The sequence below is a fragment of the Hyperolius riggenbachi genome, chromosome 5 (assembly GCF_040937935.1).
Source record: "Hyperolius riggenbachi isolate aHypRig1 chromosome 5, aHypRig1.pri, whole genome shotgun sequence".
NCBI classification, from domain to species: Eukaryota; Metazoa; Chordata; class Amphibia; order Anura; family Hyperoliidae; genus Hyperolius; species Hyperolius riggenbachi.
Window position 1 is genome coordinate 24,518,729 of NC_090650.1, and position 21,719 is coordinate 24,540,447.

At 46.6% G+C, this 21,719-nt stretch overlaps 2 protein-coding genes across 2 annotated transcripts in view; both read left to right on the forward strand.

The window, feature by feature from the left end:
- LOC137519559 (cathelicidin-1-like) lies at positions 1-13,154 on the forward strand. Its single transcript, XM_068238533.1, has 4 exons — positions 1-245; positions 8,792-8,896; positions 11,111-11,194; positions 11,874-13,154. The coding sequence occupies exons 1-4, from the start codon at positions 54-56 to the stop codon at positions 12,069-12,071; spliced, it is 579 nt and encodes a 192-aa protein (XP_068094634.1). The 5' UTR covers positions 1-53; the 3' UTR covers positions 12,072-13,154.
- A 2,366-nt stretch (positions 13,155-15,520) lies between these two features.
- Positions 15,521-21,719, forward strand: part of LOC137518019 (15 kDa protein B-like) — a 28,312-nt gene continuing 22,113 nt past the window's right edge. The window contains exons 1-2 of the mRNA XM_068235189.1: positions 15,521-15,763; positions 19,729-19,833. Coding sequence (XP_068091290.1) covers positions 15,536-15,763; positions 19,729-19,833 — 333 coding nt within the window. The 5' untranslated portion in view covers positions 15,521-15,535. The remainder of the gene's footprint in view (positions 15,764-19,728; positions 19,834-21,719) is intronic.

Genomic DNA, 21,719 nt, shown 5'->3' on the forward strand with positions numbered 1-21,719 from the left:
GACAGAGGCAGCGGCAGTCCTGGCATCACCCAGACCAGAGTCACTTCTCCAGCATGGGGCACTCCGCAATGCTCTGCTTCCTCCTCGGAGCCATCACCACCACCGCCAGTGCGCACTTACCCATGGTGCAATGGGGTGACGACGATATCGCCATCATGGCGCAGTTCAGCACAGATTACTACAATAAGGTGTCCAGAGAAGACGTCATCTACGGTATCCTGGCAAACGACACCGAATATCTCCCTGTAAGTGACTCTTCTGCATTATCTGCATATTTCAAAAATATAAATATAGAGTGCAAAGTTTAATATTCAGGCAATCATCACTTTCAACTGCGCAGCACATATTTACAATGTGATACATTTAAGGAGGAACTCCAGTAAAAAATAATGTAAGAAAAAAAAAGTGCTTAATTTTTCCAATAATTATGTATAAATGATTTAGTCAGTGTTTGCCCATTGTAAAATCTCTCCTCCCCCTGATTTACATTCTGACATTTATCACATGGTGACATTTTTACTGCTGGCAGGTGATGTCAGTGGAAGGATATGCTGCTTGCTTTTTTGGCCGTTGCAAACAGCTGTAAACAGCTATTTCCCACAATGCAACGAGGTTCACAGACAGGAAACTGCCAGGAGTACCACGGTCCTCACAGTCTCCTGTGGGAGGGGTTTCACCACAATATCAGCCATACAGAGCCCCCTGATGATCAGCCTGTGAAAAGGAATAGATTTCTCATGGGAAAGGGGGTATCAGCTTTTGATTGGGATGACGTTCAATTCTTGGTCAGTTTCTCTTTAAAGTGGACCTGAACTCTTGCTCAAGACAGAAGGAAAACATAGAGAAATGCACAATGTATGCATTTAGAAGTTTAGTCAGTCTAATTCTCCCTCATCTGTGACTAATCACCTCGGCAGAGCAGCTAATTTGTAAACACAGGATGTATACTGTTGTCTGCATCCATGAAAGCAGGAAGTAGACACACTGCAGTTTTATTGCAGGATTTGTATCAGAAGTAACGAAGAAATATTTTTCTCTAAAAGGTTTTAAGCTGTTGCTTATCTTTTAGAGCAGGGAGAAAGTTCTGAATTCAGGTCCGTTTTAAAGGAATACCGAAGTAAAAATAAATTGCTGAGAAAGACGTGTATGTACAGTGCCAACATACAAATAACTAGGCTGTGTTGCTTTTTTTCTTTCTCTGCCTGAAAGAGTTAACATTCAGGTATGCAAGTCACAGTTTCTCTCCAGTCAGGACACAGTTGGACTATAGTGTAAATGATAAGGAATTACAGCCATAAAGCTCTTTCCTCGCAGGGAACAGCTTCTGAGTACAGGAGATAGATAAAAAGGGTCAATAGTTCATAGATTTAAGCGCTGGCATGCTCCAAAGACGGTGTCATTGAGCAGAGAGGAGGAAACGTTAAAAACTTAAAAAGTAGTTTTAAACATAATATAAAACTTTTTTCTTTTTTTTTGGGGGGGGGGGGGGTCGTTTCATAAACCACCATTGCTTTTTGGTATGGAGGTTGTGATTGTGTTTAAATGTTTTTCTTTTTCGAAGTGTAAGCCTATCAGTCTAGTTCAGGGGTGCCCACACTTTTTCGGCTCGCGAGCTACTTTTAAATTTGCCGAGGCCAGGAGATCTACCAACGTCTCAAATGCTAAGCACGCCCCCCCCCCCCCCCCCCCCCGCGTAGGTTAGCCAGGTATATGTGCCGGCAGCATAGGTTGCGTGCCCTCAGTGTAGGTTAGCCAGGTATATGGGCCCTCAGTGTAGGTTAGCCAGGTATATGGGCCCTCAGTGTAGGTTTGCCAGGTATATGGGCCCTCAGTGTAGGTTTGCCAGGTATATGGGCCCTCAGTGTAGGTTTGCCAGGTATAGGGGCCCTCAGTGTAGATTAGCCAGGTATAGGGGCCCCCAGTGTAGGTTAGCCAGGTATAGGGGCCCCCAGTGTAGGTTAGCCAGGTATAGGGGCCCCCAGTGTAGGTTAGCCAGGTATAGGGGCCCCCAGTGTAGGTTAGCCAGGTATAGGGCCCCCCAGTGTAGGTAAGCCAGGTATAGGGCCCCCCAGTGTAGGTAAGCCAGGTATAGGGGCCCCCAGTGTAGGTTAGCCAGGTATAGGGGCCCCCAGTGTAGGTTAGCCAGGTATAGGGGCCCCCAGTGTAGGTTAGCCAGGTATAGGGCCCCCCAGTGTAGGTTAGCCAGGTATAGGGCCCCCCAGTGTAGGTAAGCCAGGTATAGGGCCCCCCAGTGTAGGTTAGCCAGGTATAGGGCCCCCCAGTGTAGGTTAGCCAGGTATAGGGCCCCCCAGTGTAGGTTAGCCAGGTATAGGGCCCCCCAGTGTAGGTTAGCCAGGTATAGGGCCCCCCAGTGTAGGTTAGCCAGGTATATGTACCTGCAGGCGGAGGAGAAGAGGCGGCGAGGAGAGACTCTGGCAGGCCAATGGGATGTAGGAGAGAAGCGGCGGCGAAGAGAGAGGCGGCGCGGCCGCTACGTCATGGCTGGGGGCGGCGCCGGGCACGTTACACACGCACATTACACAGGCTGCCCTCCGCCGCCCCCAGCCATGACGCAGCGGACGCGCCGCCTCTCTCCTCCCTCTCTCCTCACCTGCATGCATTCTATTGGCCAGCGGCCAGCAGCTAAACACGAGCTGCTGGCCGCAACAAACATTAACGAGACGCGGCCAAGAGGCCGCGATCTACCAAGGAGGCGGTCGCGATCTACCGGTAGATCGCGATCGACCTATTGGGCAGCCCTGGCAGGGCCGGCCCGCTCATGAGGCGGGGTGAAACATTTGCCTCAGGCGGCAAATCTGGGGGGGGCGGCACCCGCCTGTCCATAGACGCTGCCGCTGGGGGCCGCCCGCCGAGCTGGAGAGGTAGCGGGCAGAAAGGGGGTATTGGGCCTAGCGGCGGGGAGGGGGGTCGGACCCCCCCTCCCTCGCCTGGGTCCACCGATCTGCACTCCTCCTCCAGCGTTACGTACGAGCCTGCATATGATGAAGAGGCAACGGGCGGGGGAATCACTCACCTCTTCCGCGTTCCATCGCGTGCTCCACTGACGTCACTTTCGGCAACGCCGCCCACTGTATTGTAAGTGGACGGCCTTGCAGGAAGTGACGTCAGTGGAGCGCACGATGGAACGCGGAAGAGGTGAGTGATTCCCCCACCCGTTGCCTCTTCAAATCTTCATCATATGCAGGCTGGTGCGCAGATCAGGGGACCCAGGCGAGGGAGGGGGGGTCCGATACCCCCTTTCTGCCCGCTACCCCTCCAGCTCGGCGCCCGCCCCCCCACGGCTGGGGGGGGGGCGGCAATTTTTCTAATTTTGCCTCAGGTGGCAAAAAGTCTAGGGCCGGCCCTGAGCCCTGGTCTAGTTTAATTCATCATAAACAGGGAACCGAGAATAATAACAGGGTAGTCTTATATACTGTAAAGATAGTCCCTAGAAAGAGGATCACATATAATATTACAAAAAAGATGCATCTATCAACAAGAACTTCACCACTGTCAGGTAAGTACAGTTGCCCCCAGTATAGGTTGGCCAGGTACAGTTGCCCCCAGTATAGGTTGGCCAGGTACAGTTGCCCCCAGTATAGGTTGGCCAGGTACAGTTGCACCCAGTATAGGTTGGCCAGGTACAGTTGCACCCAGTATAGGTTGGCCAGGTACAGTTGCCCCCAGTATAGGTTGGCCAGGTAGAGTTGCCCCCAGTATAGGTTGGCCAGGTACAGTTGCCCCCAGTATAGGTTGGCCAGGTACAGTTGCCCCCAGTATAGGTTGGCCAGGTACAGTTGCCCCCAGTATAGGTTGGCCAGGTACAGTTGCACCCAGTATAGGTTGGCCAGGTACAGTTGCACCCAGTATAGGTTGGCCAGGTACAGTTGCACCCAGTATAGGTTGGCCAGGTACAGTTGCCCCCAGTATAGGTTGGCCAGGTACAGTTGCACCCAGTATAGGTTGGCCAGGTACAGTTGCCCCCAGTATAGGTTGGCCAGGTACAGTTGCACCCAGTATAGGTTGGCCAGGTACAGTTGCACCCAGTATAGGTTGGCCAGGTACAGTTGCACCCAGTATAGGTTGGTCAGGTACAGTTGCCCCCAGTATAGGTTGGCCAGGTACAGTTGCACCCAGTATAGGTTGGCCAGGTACAGCTGCACCCAGTATAGGTTGGTCAGGTACAGTTGCACCCAGTATAGGTTGGTCAGGTACAGTTGCACCCAGTATAGGTTGGTCAGGTACAGTTGCACCCAGTATAGGTTGGTCAGGTACAGTTGCCACCAGTATAGGTTGGCCAGGTACAGTTGCCGCCAGTATAGGTTGGTCAGGTACAGTTGCACCCAGTATAGGTTGGCCAGGTACAGTTGCACCCAGTATAGGTTGGCCAGGTACAGTTGCACCCAGTATAGGTTGGCCAGGTACAGTTGCACCCAGTATAGGTTGGCCAGGTACCGTTGCACCCAGTATAGGTTGATCAGGTACAGTTGCACCCAGTATAGGTTGGCCAGGTACAGTTGCACCCAGTATAGGTTGGCCAGGTACAGTTGCACCCAGTATAGGTTGGCCAGGTACCGTTGCACCCAGTATAGGTTGGTCAGGTACAGTTGCACCCAGTATAGGTTGTCCAGGTACAGTTGCACCCAGTATAGGTTGGCCAGGTACAGTTGCACCCAATGTAGGTTGGCCAGGTACAGTTGCACCCAGTATAGGTTGGTCAGGTACAGTTGCACCCAGTATAGATTGGCCAGGTACAGTTGCACCCAGTATAGGTTGGTCAGGTACAGTTATCCCAGTACAGGTTGGCCAGGCACTCTCTGCACCCAGACTTCTACCGCCTGAGGACTCGGAGGTCACCTCGCTTGGTATCATGGGCAGACCAGGCCTGGGCTAGTGAACATTGGTATGTCAGGATCATTTGTGCCCATCCATTTTATGTCATACTAGCCAACCCGCGTCGTAGCATACGCCGCATCTATCTATCTAATAGAGAACGTGCCTCAACCTTGAAGCAAGAAGAAGAAGTAGGCTTTCCATGAGAAAATGTATGCGTGCTCAAACACCAAGTTTAACCCTAGCAAGTCTGGCTTTGCAAATACGGCCTAATTGGCTATTCATGAGGCAATGCTCATGCAAATATGCATTTGCTTTCGCATGCCAAACTATGCAGGGTCCAAAAACCAATACCGCAAAGCGATCGCCCTGCGGGAATTAGATCATGCTACATTAGCACTATCCAGGAGCGCCACGGGGAGGCTTCCCAATGCCCCCATACAACCGGGGGGACCGCGGGGTCCCAGGCTCTCTCACTGCCTGGGAACCACAGCAGCACCCCGGAGGGGGAGGGCGTACAGCCGACCCATCCCCCCCCCCCCCCCCCCCCCCAGTGTGGTCAGCGCCGGGGAGAGCCGTCTGCACCCACCTCCCAATATTAAAAACAGGCACTTACCTTAACGTCCATTGCGTTCTGCTACATGCACATTAACTTGGGGGCACCACATTAGAAAGGAGTGAAGCATGGGTCACCCCAAGCTTTAGAGCTCAGGGCTGGCTCACATACATACAACACTCCAGAGCAAGGGGGGGGGGGGGAGGACAGGCGCAGACAACTCACTCCAGGGCTCACACCCCCAGAGCAAGCCATCCACCACCATCCTCCAAAGGATACAACTGCAAAAAATGCTTTCCATGACAAAAATTATGCGTGCTCAAACACCAAGTTTAACCCTAGCAAGTCTGGCTTTCCAAATCTGGCCTAAATGGCTTTTCATGAGGCAATGCTCATGCAAATATGCATTTGCTTTCGCATGCCAAACTATGCAGGGTCAAAAAACCAATACCGCAAAGCGGTCGCCCTGCGGGAATTAGTTCATGCTACATTAGCACTATCCAAGAGCGCCACAGGGAGGATTCCCAATGCCCCTTTTTATACAACCGGGGGGACCGTATGGTCCCAGGCTCTCTCACTGCCTGGGAACCACAGCGGCACCCCGGAGGGGGAGGCTGGGTGGCGCAGCCGCCCCCCCCCCCCCCCCAAGCGTGGCCAGCGTCGGGGAGAGACGTCCGCACCCACCTCCTAATATTAAAACAGGCACGTACCTTAACGTCCATTGCGTTCTTCTACATGCACATCCATTTTCACATGGAAAGCATTTTGTGCAGTTTGTATCCTTTGGAGGCAGGTGGAGGATGGCTTGCTCCAGTGGTGTGAACCCTGGAGTGAGTTGTCTGCGCCTGTAACCCCCCCTCCCCCTCTGGAGTGCTGTATGTGAGCCAGCCCTGAGCTTTAAAGCTCGGGGTGACCCATGCTTCTCTCCTTTCTCATGTGGTGCCCCAAAGTTAATGCTCATGTAGCAGAACGCTATGGATGTTAAGGTAAGTGCCTGTTTTTAATATTGGGAGGTGGGTGCGGACGGCTCTCCCCGGAGCTGGCCACACTTGGGGGGGTCGTCTGCGCCACCCAGTCTCCCCCTCCGGGGTGCCGCTGTGGTTCCCAGGCAGTGAGAGAGCCTGGGACCCTGCGGTCCCCCCGGTTGTATAAAAAGGGGGCATTGGGAATTCTCCCTGTGGTGCTCCTGAATAGTGCTAATGTAGCATGTAGCAGGGTGACCGCTTTGCGGTATTGGTTTGTGCATGCATTTGCATGAGCATACCTCCCAACATTTTAAAGCTAGGAATCGGGACACTTAGGCCACACCCCTAAACACGCCACCCCCCCCACACACACACACACACACACACACACACACACACACACACACCTACCATTAAAAAAATTGAATTTTTTTTTTAAATTAATAACATCCCCTAATATTTTTTAATACATATCTCCCCCATATATGATGAGGAGGAGGAGGGTGTCCGTGGGTGGGTGGGTGAGGAGGAGGGTGCCAATGCAAGAAAAAAATTATCGAGGCGCCAGCCGCGGGTAATTGGGATGCGAGTAGTGTGCATCCCATTACTACCTCCCTCCCTCCCTTGGAATCTGCCCCCCCTGTGTCTCCCCCCTGTTTGCAGAGTGCGCAGCTAAGCGGAGCGGGCTGTCAGCTTACCGGTATCCATGGACGCGTACCACCATCTGGCTTCCTGCTTCCTGTGACGTCACAGGAAGCAGATTGAAGCCGGACATCGGTACGCGTCCATGGATACCGGTAAGCTGACAGCCCGCTCCGCTTAGCTGCGCACTCTGCAAACAGGGGGGAGACACAGGGGGGGCAGATTCCAAGGGAGGGAGGTAGTAATGGGATGCACGCGTCCCGCATCCCAATTACCCGCGGCTGGCGCCTCGATCATTTTTTTTCCATCCTCACTGCCCACTGCTGCCCGGGATTTGGGGGCTCATACCGTGATAGCGGGAGAGCCCCCCAAAATCGTGACAGTAAACGGGACGGTTGGGCCCTATGCATGAGCATTGCCTCATGAATAGCCAATTAGGCCTGATTTGCAAAGTCAGACTTGTTAGGGTAAGGCCTCTTTTCCATGGACTGTTGATAGGCAGTGAAATGCCTCTCAAACTCTCACAACTGCTCACTTCTGCCTGTTAACTGCTTGTTGCTGCCTAGTAACTGCTTGTTGCTGCCTGGTAACTGCTCACTGCTGCCTAGTGACTGCTGGCTGCTGCCTGGTAACTGCTCACTGCTGCCTGGTAACTGCTTGCTGCTGCCTGGTAACTGCTTGCTGCTGCCTGGTAACTGCTTGTTGCTGCCTGGTATCTGCTCACTGCTGCCTGGTATCTGCTCACTGCTGCCTGGTAACTGCTTGTTGCTGCCTGGTATCTGCTCACTGCTGCCTGGTATTTGCTCACTGCTGCCTGGTAACTGATTGTTATCTGCTCACTGCTGCCTGGTGCTGCCTGGTAACTGCTTGTTGCTGCCTAGTATCTGCTCACTGCTGCCTGGTAACTGCTTGCTGAGCACACAGCTCAACAGTCCGTGGAAAAGAGGCCTTAAACTTGGTGTTTGATCACGCATACATTTTCTTATGCAAAGTACTTCTTCTTCTTGCTTGAAGGTTGAGGCACTTACTCTATTATATTTTATGTCATATCCTGCATCTGCAGTGCCTACTATTGGTCAGATCTGGTACTATTGCTATTTGAAGGTCCAAATGTTGGTAAGATACAGCATTTTTTTTTACTAAAGGAAGGGTTAGAAACTAGGGCCGCTTTCTGCTACTTAAAGCAAACCTGAAGTGAATAAACTTATGAGATAATGCATTGTATGTGTAGTACAGCTAAGAAATACAACATGAGTAGCAAAGAAGAAAGTCTCATGTTGTTTTGCAGTGAAGGAAGAGTTAAAAACTGCAAAATAACTTCTCCAAGCTCTTCGACCCACTGGGTCAAATACAGTCCTGTTTTCTGGAGCACTTAAACAGCTAAGAAACAGTGAGAGACAGCATGAGATAAGGTTTTAGTGCAGGAGAGTTCAAAGGGCCATTATTTCTGCTTTATTTTATGGCTTAAAATACAGAGTGTGGTTTATAAATGGTAAATATAACAGGATGATGCAATGTTGTATGAAAAAAAAAGCTATATAACTGAAAATAAAATTATATGACTTTTTCTTTGCTACTAATGTTCTATTCATTATCCGTACGACACATACAATTCATTATATCATACGATTTTTTTTGTTTTGTTTTTTCACCTCATGGCTGCTTTAACCCCTTAATATATGAAGGGATGACAATAAAAGGATTAGGATCTCCCCACCGATCTGGGAACCCCTTTATATTTTACAAAGTTCTGGGCATTAAAATCACATCATTCTTTCTTCTGCCCTCTTTGCAGGATGAAGACTCTCAATCCCACCAGCTGCAGTTTGCCATCAAAGAAACTCTTTGCCAAAAGCCTGACGATGAAATGACAGAAGACTGCGACTTCAAAGAGGGCGGCGTAAGTAGACCAATTACAATCCACCTTATTTTAAATTTAAAATATGTGCAAACAGACAAATAAGAAGTATGTTTTTTCCAGAGCAAAATGAGCCATAAGTTACTTTTCTCCTTTGTTGCTGTCATTAACAGTAGGTAATAGAAATCTGACAGAAGCAACTGGTTTTGGACTAGTCCATGTCTTCATAGTGCCCTCTTTTTACAAATGTTTGTTAAAGGCTTTTATTGCTATGCGTCCATGGCCTGCCCTCAGCAGAAAGATAAGGATTGCTGTAATTAGCAGTAGCAATGAGCAAACAAAAGCTTTCATCAGCGGGGGGGGGGGGGGGGAATAGGACACTGTACTTCAAACAGTTCAGAGAAGTCATACTTGATTACCTTTACACCTTACTCTAAATTAACCACTTAAGGACCCGTGCTACGCATATCTATGCCCCACTAAAATTCACTTCAGGCTCAGGGGTGTATATATGCACATTGTTTACTTACCGCCGCTGCTGACGATTGCCGCGTGTCTCCGGTACGCATTCGCCACAATCTTATCCCTTCGTGATCGGGGAATGGATAACAGCTGTCTCTATACCCGATCACTGTGTCTGCTATGAGTCAGAACTTCCGGCAGCTCTGATAAAAAAAAAAAAAAATCCTACAGAAACAAATGTAACCACTTAGTTCCGTGTTATATTTATTCAACACGGAGCTCAATGTATTGCCATCTTGTGGTAAAAAAGTAAAAACACATCCAAATACACTAACTAACAGGAAATACAGAAACTAATAGAATGTAGACCTGACGAAGGCTGCAAGGCCGAAAGGCAAGCTTGTTTATTCTTATTCATTTGTAGTTAGCCAATAAATGGTATCATCCTGATTTAAAACTTCATCCAAATACACTCTAATACACTAATCCATAGGAAAATTAAATGGGTTTTTATTATTTTTAACCCCTTCCTCCCCTACCGCATAGTTAATAAAATAAAACATTTGTAAAAAAAAATTACACCATTTAAAAAAAAAAAAAATTATATATATATATATATAGTTACCTTATGGACTTTTTTTTAATATGTATGTCATTAGGGTATATTACTGTGGCTTGTGTAAATAAAGGCTTGTAATTATTATAATATTAAAAAAAAAAAACACTTAATGGAAAACTTTATTCCCAAATAAAATATTATTGCCATACATAGCACATTTTATTTTTAAACTAATGGTGAATCTTGTTTCTTTTTTTTCTTTTCTTTTTCTACCCTGCAAAATGCATATAAATAAAATAATTCTTAGAAAAAGGTACTGCTCAAAGAGAGCCTAGTTTGTCCTGCAAAAAACATGATATACAGATCACTTCAGTGTGATAAGTAGCAATAAAGTTATTGTCGAATGAATGGGAAGAGCGTAATGTGAAAATTGCTCTGGTCCTGAAGGGGAAAAAACCTGTGGTCCTGAACTGGTTAATTTGGTGCAGAGGGATGGAGAGGGGGGTAAATGGCAGCTCCTACAGCTATTAGAAACCAGGACAAACTTCAGAAAAAAATAGCTGCTTGTATCCTTTTAAACCCACTGCTATAACCAGGAAAATGCTGAACAGGAGGAAGCATAGGTGGTCAAATGATTTCTATTTCTCTTGGGGCTTTCATGTGAAGCCTGGTAGACACGCTAGACCAGGGATGTCAAACGAGGGCCGAGATCCTCACACATTTTTGGCACAGCTCATATGAATTGATGGGTCTGAATCAGGAAGGGTGTGGTCCATCAGGTAGAACACATCTCTCTCTTTCTCAGTCCATTCTAAACACTGACATGGATCTGGCCCTCCAGGCCTGGAGTTCCACACCTGTGCACTAGACCAAAAATGTCAAACTCCAGTTCCTCGAGGGCCGAGGTCCTAACACATTTTTTGGGGCACATCTCAAATGAACTGATGGGACTGAATCAGGAAAGGTGTAGCTCATCATGTGAACACATTTCTCCATTTCTCACACCATCCTTAACACTGGCATCAACGTAGCCCTCGGGGACTGAAGTGTGACACCTGTGTGCTAGAAGCAAAGCAGCTGCAAAGTTTGGCTAAGAAATGTGGGCTTATATTGTTTATCTACTTATCAATCTCTCTTTTTTATAGTGCATCTCCCCCCCCCCCCCCCCCCCCTTGGTGGTGTTCTGTGTTAGGAGCACATTTAGAGTACTAATAAGATATTTTGCTTTGTGTCAGGTGGTGAAGCTCTGCGCAGCAAACTTTTTTGTGGAAGACAATCGGGATATTGTCGTGGTGAACTGCAATAACCAGCATCAAGAAGTGAGTATGGTCTGATAGGCATAGAAGTTTCTCTGCAGTTACTAAAGACAAGACAATCTTTTAGTTTGTAGGGCACCCCAGCACTTTTATCAATTAGCTTCAGTGAAGTGGAACTTTGAGTTATTAACTCTTCCACTAAGCTTATACCAGTCACTTTTATTTCCTATAAGTTCTTACGCTGTTTTCAATGTGACATTTTCAGTTCCATGCCATGTTAATATGGTGGGGACACAGCCGAGTGAAGAGTCCCTAGATAGGTATAGGGGATATTTGTGTGTACGCACAAGTGCAGAACCTAAAACAAAATGAGGGGGTGAGGGTAACTGTACATCTTTGTGTTGTATTTTACCCTGCATTCTTCCCCAGCTGCCTCTCCAGTCAGAAATGGATTAAGATGAAATGGAGCCTTTGGCAATAGAGCAGTTTTTGCTCACCCCAATGATATTCTAGCTTTTTTTTTAGTAAGATTTGGTGGGAGTCAGCATCCACCAGGCCCCTAGACCCTCTCCAGGCCCTAGGCAACTGCCTAGAATTGCCTTGTGGATGATCCGATCCTAGATATATAGTGAAGTCAGCCACAGCTTGCAGTTGAGGGGATGAATTGTTGCTTGCTTGTGTTTTATGCTTTATGGATTATTTTATGTTTTATTCTAAACAAAAGGCCTTTGTTCTCATGCAGCACACACGAGTACGACGATCAAGAGGCAGCGGCGGGAGAGGCGGAGGAGGAAGAGGAGGCAGTGGCGGCCGTGGTGGAGGGAGAGGTGGTAGTGGCGGCCGTGGCGGCAGTGGCGGCCGTGGTGGAGGAAGATCTGGAGCTGGATCCTCCATCGCTGGTGGTGGTGGTGGCAGAGGAGGAAGCTCCAAGGTTGCCTAAACATTCATCTAAGCTGTCCCTGGCAGACGTATCATTCCTATACTAGAGGCTGTTTTGAGCCTCTGCAACCAAATTTATCATTTTTTTTCATTAACATGCCCATAATGCAGTTGTGGTGCCTGCCTCTGCCTGCTCCTTAAAGGAGAACTCTATGACGTGACATCGGATGGGACATTCAGTAGACATAACCCTTGTGAGTTACAACTGTGTAAAAAAAATGTTTTCCTTGGAGAGTTTTCAGCTGTAGTAGTTTTGAGGTCTCTCTCTGGCCAGCTGGCTGTCTGGAGATATTACTAGTGTAAGTACTGTAGACGCTACAATTTCACTTCTATATAGAGGGAGGTTAGCTCTCACTCTGATTATATTGTGTTTGCTGTCTGCAACTTCTTTCAAGAGATATTTCCTCTACCTTTTTGCCCCATGGAGTGTAAGGAAATGGGTACATGATCAGCAAAAACAACCTAAGGCCTTCTTCACAATATAGAGGTTTTTGTAAAATTTTAAGCGGTTTGTTCATGATCCACTTTGAAAAGCGGTGCTTGGGCCATTTTTGAGGCGATTTGCCTCAATGGAAGGTATAGGGAGAACGCAAAACGCTCACAAAATCGCTTTGCCAAGCGATTGCATGAGGGTTTTTTTTTCAAGAAATACATTGTATTTATTCCGGATTTTTTTCTGGATCAAAAGACGGAAGTCCTCTACAAAAGCGCTTACAAAAACGCCCATCAAAACGAGCGAACGCGCAAAAAATCGCCGGAAAACACTCTCAAAAAACGTGAAAAAAAAGTCCACCGTGGACGGACACGTGAGCCGATCACAATGTGAACAAGGCCTGAAAGCTCCTGATTATTTCTCAACAGCAAGACATTTGTGTACATCTGGTTCTATCTATTTTATACAGATTTCTGTTCTGTCGCTTATTAAAAATATTATTATTGGTTTTATGAATCCCCCCATTTGCTGTACAGTAGTTAATGTTATTGTATAAGGTCTTGTTCTATTTGCCCCTAAGATGGGCGATTAGCCTGGCTGCATTCTAGCCATTTTGTAGATATTCATACCATTAAAATCTTTGAAACTAAAGTTGTTGTTTTTTTTGTTGTTTATCGTGATCTGTGTATGAGAGTGAAGAATTCAATGCTTGTGAAATATGAGTGATTATACTTCATCCTTCCTGATAATGAAACAATTTCCTGTTGTTTTCTAAAAACTAAAACTACAGAGTTGCAAGATTCCTGCTGCAGTTATTACCACAGACTGTTGCCAATTTCCTGTAGCATTAAACGAAATTCGTTCTTTCTATATATACTGCAGTTCAAATGACACATCACAACTACGTAAGGTGCAAGCCCAGAGCGCTCACGGACACGTAATCAAGGACACGGCTTATTGCCCCTGGCCAACCCAGAAGTACCTCCACCTCCTAAAGGGGGTCTTTACAACATAATGGAGGGGGGGGGGGCAGAGAAGAAAACTTATGAGAGATAAAGTATCCTTTATGTGTCATAAAGATTAAGTATTTTGCTTTTGCATTGAAATCACTGATGTCTCAGGGCTCTTTTGATCATTGAAATTAACCTGTGATTAGTTTGCCAGATGAGCCCAGTTAAAGGATAAACTACTAAACAAATCTGTTCTTTATTATTAAGTAGACCACCATTTTCAACCAATATGTGTAAGAAAAAGGATTTCTCTGCTACTGAAAAGCGTGAAAAAGTAGAATGTCTTGGACAAGGAATGAAAACCTTAGATATTTTACGAAAAGTTTAAGTGTACCTCGCCGTCTTCCCAGGCCTCCTGGGTCCTCTACTAGGTGGCTCGATAATGCCGTCAGTTGACACCAGTTGGCACAGGCACAGTCTGGCCTCGCGGTCTAGCACTGTGCAACCATCCTGTCCATCCCCTGCTCCCTCTAGTGTTAGCCCCTCACTTTCCTCATGCCGCGTGTAATCATGCTACATGTGTTAGGAGGTACCGGGCACTTGGCAGAGCGATGAGCGGACAGGGGGAAGCACAGCACTGGACTCTGGTGGAGGGGTGAGAGCACAGCTTCTGCTGCTCTATACTCTGCGTTTACACACTGGGCTGGGGTAGTGCAGGAAGGGGGTGTACAACAAAATGCGACAGGATCTGTGACTTGTTTGCATCCTGTTTAAGCTGCCAGGACCAACAGTGTTTGACCTAGGATTCTAGGCCACAGAACACACAGCAGTGAGTGCTCAAGAGGGGGCATAAAAAGGGGTGTTGTACATTTATTGGGCCACAATCAATACATTAGAAGGGTGTGAGGAGAGGGGTCTTGTTGGGGAGGGGGGAGGGAGCTGTAGGGGGCTCCATCCAATGTTTTGCAGGGGGGGGGGGGGGGCAGTGATTTCTTGTGACGCTACTGCTTCATTGGAATGCATGAAAAGTTTTCATTCCGAGAATTCACATAAATATGCGAACAAAAGAAAATTTGGGACCGAAAAATCGCAAAAGGCAGAATCAGAAATACAAGAAAAATGTGAAAATGTGGCCAGAAGTGTCAGGGATAAGTATGAAAGCTGCCTTATACAGTACGTTTTCTCACATGGGGCTCGATTCACAAAGTGGTGATAACTCAGTTATCACGCCTAAAAGACTTTAGGCGTGATAACCTTTGCACTAGCAAAGTTATCACCGCTTTGTGCTCTAACTCGCGCGCGCGCGCAAAGTCCCATAGGACTTAATGGGAGCTTCGCGCGAGTTTCTTCTTATCATGCCTAAACTGAGTTTAGGCGTGATAAAGGGGTTTTCACTCGCGTGCAAACACTTTGCACCGCTTTGTGAATCAGGCCCATGACCTGCAGAAGTCGTGCTGAAAGTGTTGACAGCAGGCTCTCTGCAAGCTTCTACACTGATTACATAAAACAGAGCCACTTAGTGCTGCAGAAGTGTTGATGGCCTTAAAGCGGGCCTGAACTCAAAATTTGCTCTAAAAGATAAGCAACAGTATAATAACCTTTAAAGGAAAAAAATGTCTTTGTTACAGATGATATAAATCCTGCAATAAATCTACAGTGAGTCTACTTCCTGCTTTTATGGAAGTAGACACATTGTTAACATCCTGTGTTTACAAATGAGCTGCTCTGCTGTTGCAGAGGAGATTCCTGAGCTGACAAACCTGAGAGATCGAATTACAGTGGTGAATAGGCACAGAGGAGGGTGAAATTAGACAGACTAAACTCTCTAAATGCATACAGGGTGCATTTCTCTTTGTTTTTCTTCTGTCCTGTGCAAGAGTTCAGGTCCACTTTAAGTTTTACTAAGCAAAGACGTTGCTAAATGTGTGAAATTCTCTGTCATTCTGGAGGGCGATTGCAGCTTGGTGACCAGGGATGTAGAAATACAAACTACACAACACAAACAGAAGAAAACAGAGCCATGGAGCAACACATGGCGCAACCGCAGGAGGAGTGGAGGACATAAAACCGACAGCCACAGTTATGCAGATCCAGAATCTTCCTGTGACAGTGCAGAAGATGGGGGGTGGCTGCTGGTGGGGTGTGCTGGTGCTCGCTGCAGCTACAACACAGCTCGGCCTCTGTCTGATTCCGGAGCCCAGAACCCAACAGGAAGGGCTGATCCGGGACGCCGTAGACCAATACAACCAGATGGCAGATGGAGAGTGCTTGTTCAAACTGCTGAGCGATGTTCCCACTTCAATGCTGGAGGTAAAGTAGAACTGCTTTATACTAAAACACAGGGTGCAGGGCCGGGTTTAGCATTGGGCACACTGGGTGTGAGCCTGGAGGCGCCAGCGTGCTGAGAGACTGATGTCACGGTTTTGCAAAACTGCGCTCGCCAACCTGGGGCCACACTGATATCCTACAGACACCAGAGGGCTGGATGAGTGAGCTGACTGGTTTTGTAAATTTTATGCACAAAACAGAGATTAGGGCTCAGAACTTAAAATAAACCTAAAAAGTAGATTGATGAGCGTAATGACGTACTGACGATTTCGCGAAATTTCGCGTAATTAGTGTAATTACGATTATGGCTGTAAGTACATAATCGTAATGAAGAAGGATTTCGCGAAATTTCGTAATTTTCGCATTACAATGGGTATTACGAAATTAATGCGTATGGCCATGCTCCCAAGCGGAAAAGTTGACGCATGTATCAATGTTAGGTAGCCGCCGACTTTAAGGGTTAATAGCAAAGCCCCCTTAAATGCTAAGAGCCTCAAATTTGGAGAATATATTAAGGAGATCAGAAGGAATAAGAGGAAAAAAATTTTTTCAAAAAGACCTTATAGTTTTTGAGAAAATCGATGTTAAAGTTTCAAAGGAAAAATGTATACATTTAAAAACCCGCCAACTTTAACGGTTAATAGCAAAGCCTGCTTAAAGTTTAGGAACACCAAATTCCCAGGGTATATTAAGGGGATCAGTGGGAATAAGAGAAAAAAATTTTTTTTCAAAAAGACCTTATAGTTTTTGAGAAAATCGATGTTAAAGTTTCAAAGGAAAAATGTATACATTTAAAAACCTGCCGACTTTAACGGTTAATAGCAAAGCCTGCTTAAAGTTTAGGAACACCAAATTCCCAGGGTATATTAAGGGGATCAGTGGGAATAAGAGGGAAACATTTTTTTTCAAAAAGACCTTATAGTTTTTGAGAAAATCGATTTTTAAGTTTCAAGGGCAAAAATGTCTTTTAAATGCGGAAAATGTCAGTTTTTTTTGCACAGGTAACAATAGTGTATTATTTTCATAGATTCCCCCAAGTGGGAAGACTTTTACTTACTTTGTTCTGAGTGTGGGAAATTAAAAAAAAAAACGACGTGGGGTCCCCCCTCCCAGACCTCTTTAACACCTTGTCCCCCATGCAGGCTGGGATAGCCAGAATGCGGAGCACCGGACGCGTGGGGCTCCGCACCCTGACTATACCAGCCCGCATGGTCCATGGATTGGGGGGTCTCGGAAGGGGAGGGGCAGCCAAGCTTTCCCCTCCCCCTCCAAGCCCTTGTCCAATCCAAGGACAAGGGGCTCTTCTCCACCTCCGATGGGCGGTGGAGGTGGAGGCCGCGATTTCCTGGGGGGGGTTCATGGTGGAATCTGGGAGTCCCCTTTAAAAAGGGGTCCCCCAGATGCCCACCCCCCCTGCCAGGAGAAATGAGTATAGAGGTACTTGTACCCCTTACCCATTTCCTTTAAGAGTTAAAAGTAAATAAACACACAAACACTTAGAAAAAGTATTTTAATTGAACAAAAAACATAACCACGAAAAAAGTCCTTTAATATTCTTAATTAACCATTAATACTTACCTGTCCCTTTAAATAAATGATCCCTCGCAATATCCTCGGAAATGTTCTATCAGTTACAATGTAACAAAGTTATTTACAATGTAACAACTTTGTTACATTGTAACTACGCTGCACCCGACGTCACTCGCCGCTCAGCCGCCGCAGCATTACGCGTCCGTGCAGGACGCTAAGTCCCCGCCGGCCCCCGCTGTCCAACCCGCCCACATCTGTCACCCACATGTGGGTGACATGTGGGTGACATGTGGGAGAGGCGGGGAGGGCAGCGGGAGCCGGCGGGGACTTAGCGTCCTGCACGGACCCGACAGAGCTCTGAGCTATATAGCTCAGAGCTCTCTAAGCATCTTTGTATTTGGGCTCCAAGGAGCCCCATTGGTCCTTAGCAGACCAATGGGGTTCCTTTAAATCAGAAGGAACCCCATTGGTCTGCTAAGGACCAATGGGGCTCCTTGGAACCCAAATACAAAGATGCTTAGAGAGCTCTGAGCTATATAGCTCAGAGCTCTGTCGGGTCCGGACTCCGTGCAGGACGCTAAGTCCCCGCCGGCCCCGCTGCCCTCCCCGCCTCTCCCACATGTCACCCACATGTCACCCACATGTGGGTGACATGTGGGTGACAGATGTGGGCGGGGTGACAGCAGGAGCCGGCGGGGACTTAGCGTCCTGCACGGATGCGTATGCGGCGGCTGAGCGGCGAGTGACGTCGGGTGCGGCGTAGTTACAATGTAACAAAGTTGTTACATTGTAAATAACTTTGTTACATTGTAACTGATAGAACATTTCCGAGGATATTGCGAGGGATCATTTATTTAAAGGGACAGGTAAGTATTAATGGTTAATTAAGAATATTAAAGAGAATCTGTACTCTAATATTCTTACAATAAAAAGCATACCATTCTATTCATTATTTTCTCCTGTGCCCCTCTGTGCTGTTTCTGCCACTCCCTGCTGCAATCCTGGCTTGTAATTAACAGTTTTAGGCAGTGTTTACAAACAAACTAACCAGCTTCTAATAGGCTCAGCTAAGCATAGTGTGTGAGTCATCTCAGAGTGTGCAGGGGGCCTGCAGAGGGTGTGTATCGCTTCTACCAATCACAAGCAGCCCTGCACATTCCACACAATCAAGCTTTAGCCCGACAAACAGGACAGAGGAAAGATACATTGATTTATTACAGAGACAGTGCAGTTAGGAAAGACTGCAGTAAGCCAGAGCAGATTAGAACAGGCATAGGAACTTATAGGATAGAAGAACTAAGGCTGAAAAATTTGTTACAGAGTCTCTTTAAAGGACTTTTTTCGTGGTTATGTTTTTTGTTCAATTAAAATACTTTTTCTAAGTGTTTGTGTGTTTATTTACTTTTAACTCTTAAAGGAAATGGGTAAGGGGTACAAGTACCTCTATACTCCTTTCTCCTGGGAGGGGGGGTGGGCATCTGGGGGACCCCTTTTTAAAGGGGACTCCCAGATTCCACCATGAACCCCCCCCAGGAAATTGCGGCCTCCACCTCCACCGCCCATCGGAGGTGGAGAAGAGCCCCTTGTCCTTGGATTGGACAAGGGCTCGGAGGGGGAGGGGAAAGCTTGGCTGCCCCTCCCCTTCCGAGACCCCCCAATCCATGGACCATGCGGGCTGGTATAGTCAGGGTGCGGAGCCCCACGCGGCCGGTGCTCCGCATTCTGGCTATCCCAGCCTGCATGGGGGACAAGGGGTTAAAGAGGTCTGGGAGGGGGGACCCCACGTCGTTTTTTTTTTATATTTCCCACACTCAGAACGAAGTAAGTAAAACTCTTCCCACTTGGGGGAATCTATGAAAATAATACACTATTGTTACTTGTGCAAAAAAAACTGACATTTTCCGCATTTAAAAGACATTTTTGCCCTTGAAACTTAAAAATCGATTTTCTCAAAAACTATAAGGTCTTTTTGAAAAAAAAATTTTTCCTTATTCACTGAGTTCTGGATAATGGGGGTTTTACTGTATCTATCTATCTAGGGACTGATTCACAAAAGGCCAGTAACATTGTCCACTGCCCGGCAATGTGTTACTGGCCTGTGCTGAAAATAGTTGGCGCAATGAGCGTTACCATAGAAACATGTACACTGTGTCACATGGTACGGAAATAGCTACGCTACTTCTTAATGCGCTGTACCCTGTTTACGTGCAAAACCAGTGTTACTATTTTTCAGCATAGACCAGTAACATTAACGCTCGAGTTGCTATGGTAACGCACAGCTGTAATGCCCATTACCATAGCAACCCTCACGTTACCGCAGTAATGGGTTAACAGCCGGTGTTCCCTGCACATGGCAACTTTTACGGAGTTTAATGGATCAAGCCGTATATATGATGATATGATGTTCTGTCTCCCAGGAGGAGGAAGACCCTCCAGAATTTGCCTTCATGATCAAGGAGACGGAGTGCCTGAAGACTGATGAAGACATTGACTTGGAGGGATGTGACTACAAAGAGGACGGGGTGAGGAAACGTGATGCGCTATTACGCAACTCTAGGCCTGGAACCCACTAGGAATCTCTGCAGTGCTTTAACCACCTTACAACTGCCTAACGCCAATTAGCAGCCGCATGGTGGCTCCCCCAGGACCGCGTAACGCCGACTGACATGAAGACCTGGGGGAGTGGTTTGCAGGGGATCGCGGGTGCTGATGCTCCGCTCCATCATCAGTCTAGGCTAGGAGACTGCCAATAGCGCCTTAGGGGGTTCCTAGTCTTAGGCACCGATATAAGGACATAAGGTGACATGGTGATACTACACTGGATGGGCTGAAGGGACAAATCAACAGCAAACAGAACCCAATGTACTGCAACCATTAACTGCAAAATCTTGTTTGTTTGTTTTTTAACTCAATTCCAGTCAGTGATTTTAATGTCTAGGAAAAAACAGCTATAAAATAAAGCCATTCAGATCTGCTGGTTTATAGCACAGATACAGCCTAAATATACAGCCATTTATCCAACTGTACCTCCAGATCTGCTGGTTTATAGCACACATACAGCCTAAATATACAGCCATTTATCCAACTGTACATCCAGATCTGGTGGTTTATAGCACGGATACAGCCTAAATATACAGCCATTTATCCAACTGTACATCCAGATCTGCAGGTTTATAGCTCAGATACAGCCTACATATACAGCCATTTATCCAACTGTACATCCAGATCTGCTGGTTTATAGCACAGATACAGCCTAAATATACAGCCATTTATCCAAATGTGCATCCAGATCTGCTGGTTTATAGCACAGATACAGCCTAAATATAGAACCATTTATTCAACTGTACATCCAGATCTGCTGATTTATAGCTCAGATACAGCCTAAATTTACAGCCATTTATCCAACTGTACATCCTGATCTGCTGGTTTATAGCACAGATACAGCCTAAATATACAGCCATTTATCCAACTGTACATCCAGATCTGCTGGTTTATAGCACAGATACAGCCTAAATATACAGCCATTTATCCAACTGTACCTCCAGATCTGCTGGTTTATAGCACGGATACAGCCTAAATATACAGCCAATTATCCAACTGTACATCCTGATCTGCTGGTTTATAGCACAGATACAGCCTAAATATACAGCCATTTATCCAACTGTACATCCTGATCTGCTGGTTTATAGCACAGATACAGCCTAAAAAATATACAGCCATTTATCCAACTGTACATCCAGATCTGCTGGTTTATAGCACAGATACAGCCTAAATATACAGCCATTTATCCAACTGTACCTCCAGATCTGCTGGTTTATAGCACGGATACAGCCTAAATATACAGCCATTATCCAACTGTACATCCAGATCTGCTGGTTTATAGCACAGATACAGCCTAAATATACAGCCATTATCCAACTGTACATCCTGATCTGCTGGTTTATGGCACAGATACAGCCTAAATATACAGCCATTTATCCAACTGTACCTCCAGATCTGCTGGTTTATGGCACACATACAGCCTAAATATACAGCCATTATCCAACTGTACATCCTGATCTGCTGGTTTATGGACCAGATACAGCCTAAATATACAGCCATTTATCCAACTGTACCTCCAGATCTGCTGGTTTTTATAGCCCATTATACAGTCATTTATCTTACTTCCATGTATTTGTATCCAGCATACAAATTCAATGCAAATTGTATTAAGTTGGAATTGGAACAATTAAACACACTTCCTGACTATTTGACTACATAAATTACATTCAATTTGCATGAAACCTAGAATTCCATGAATGCCAAGGCTGGGAAGTGACAAGAGGGGACAGCTGGTAGCCAGGTTATGGTGAAAGGGGAAGGAAATGAAGGAAGAAAGGGGTAATAAGGAGGAGAGGTTCTGAGATCG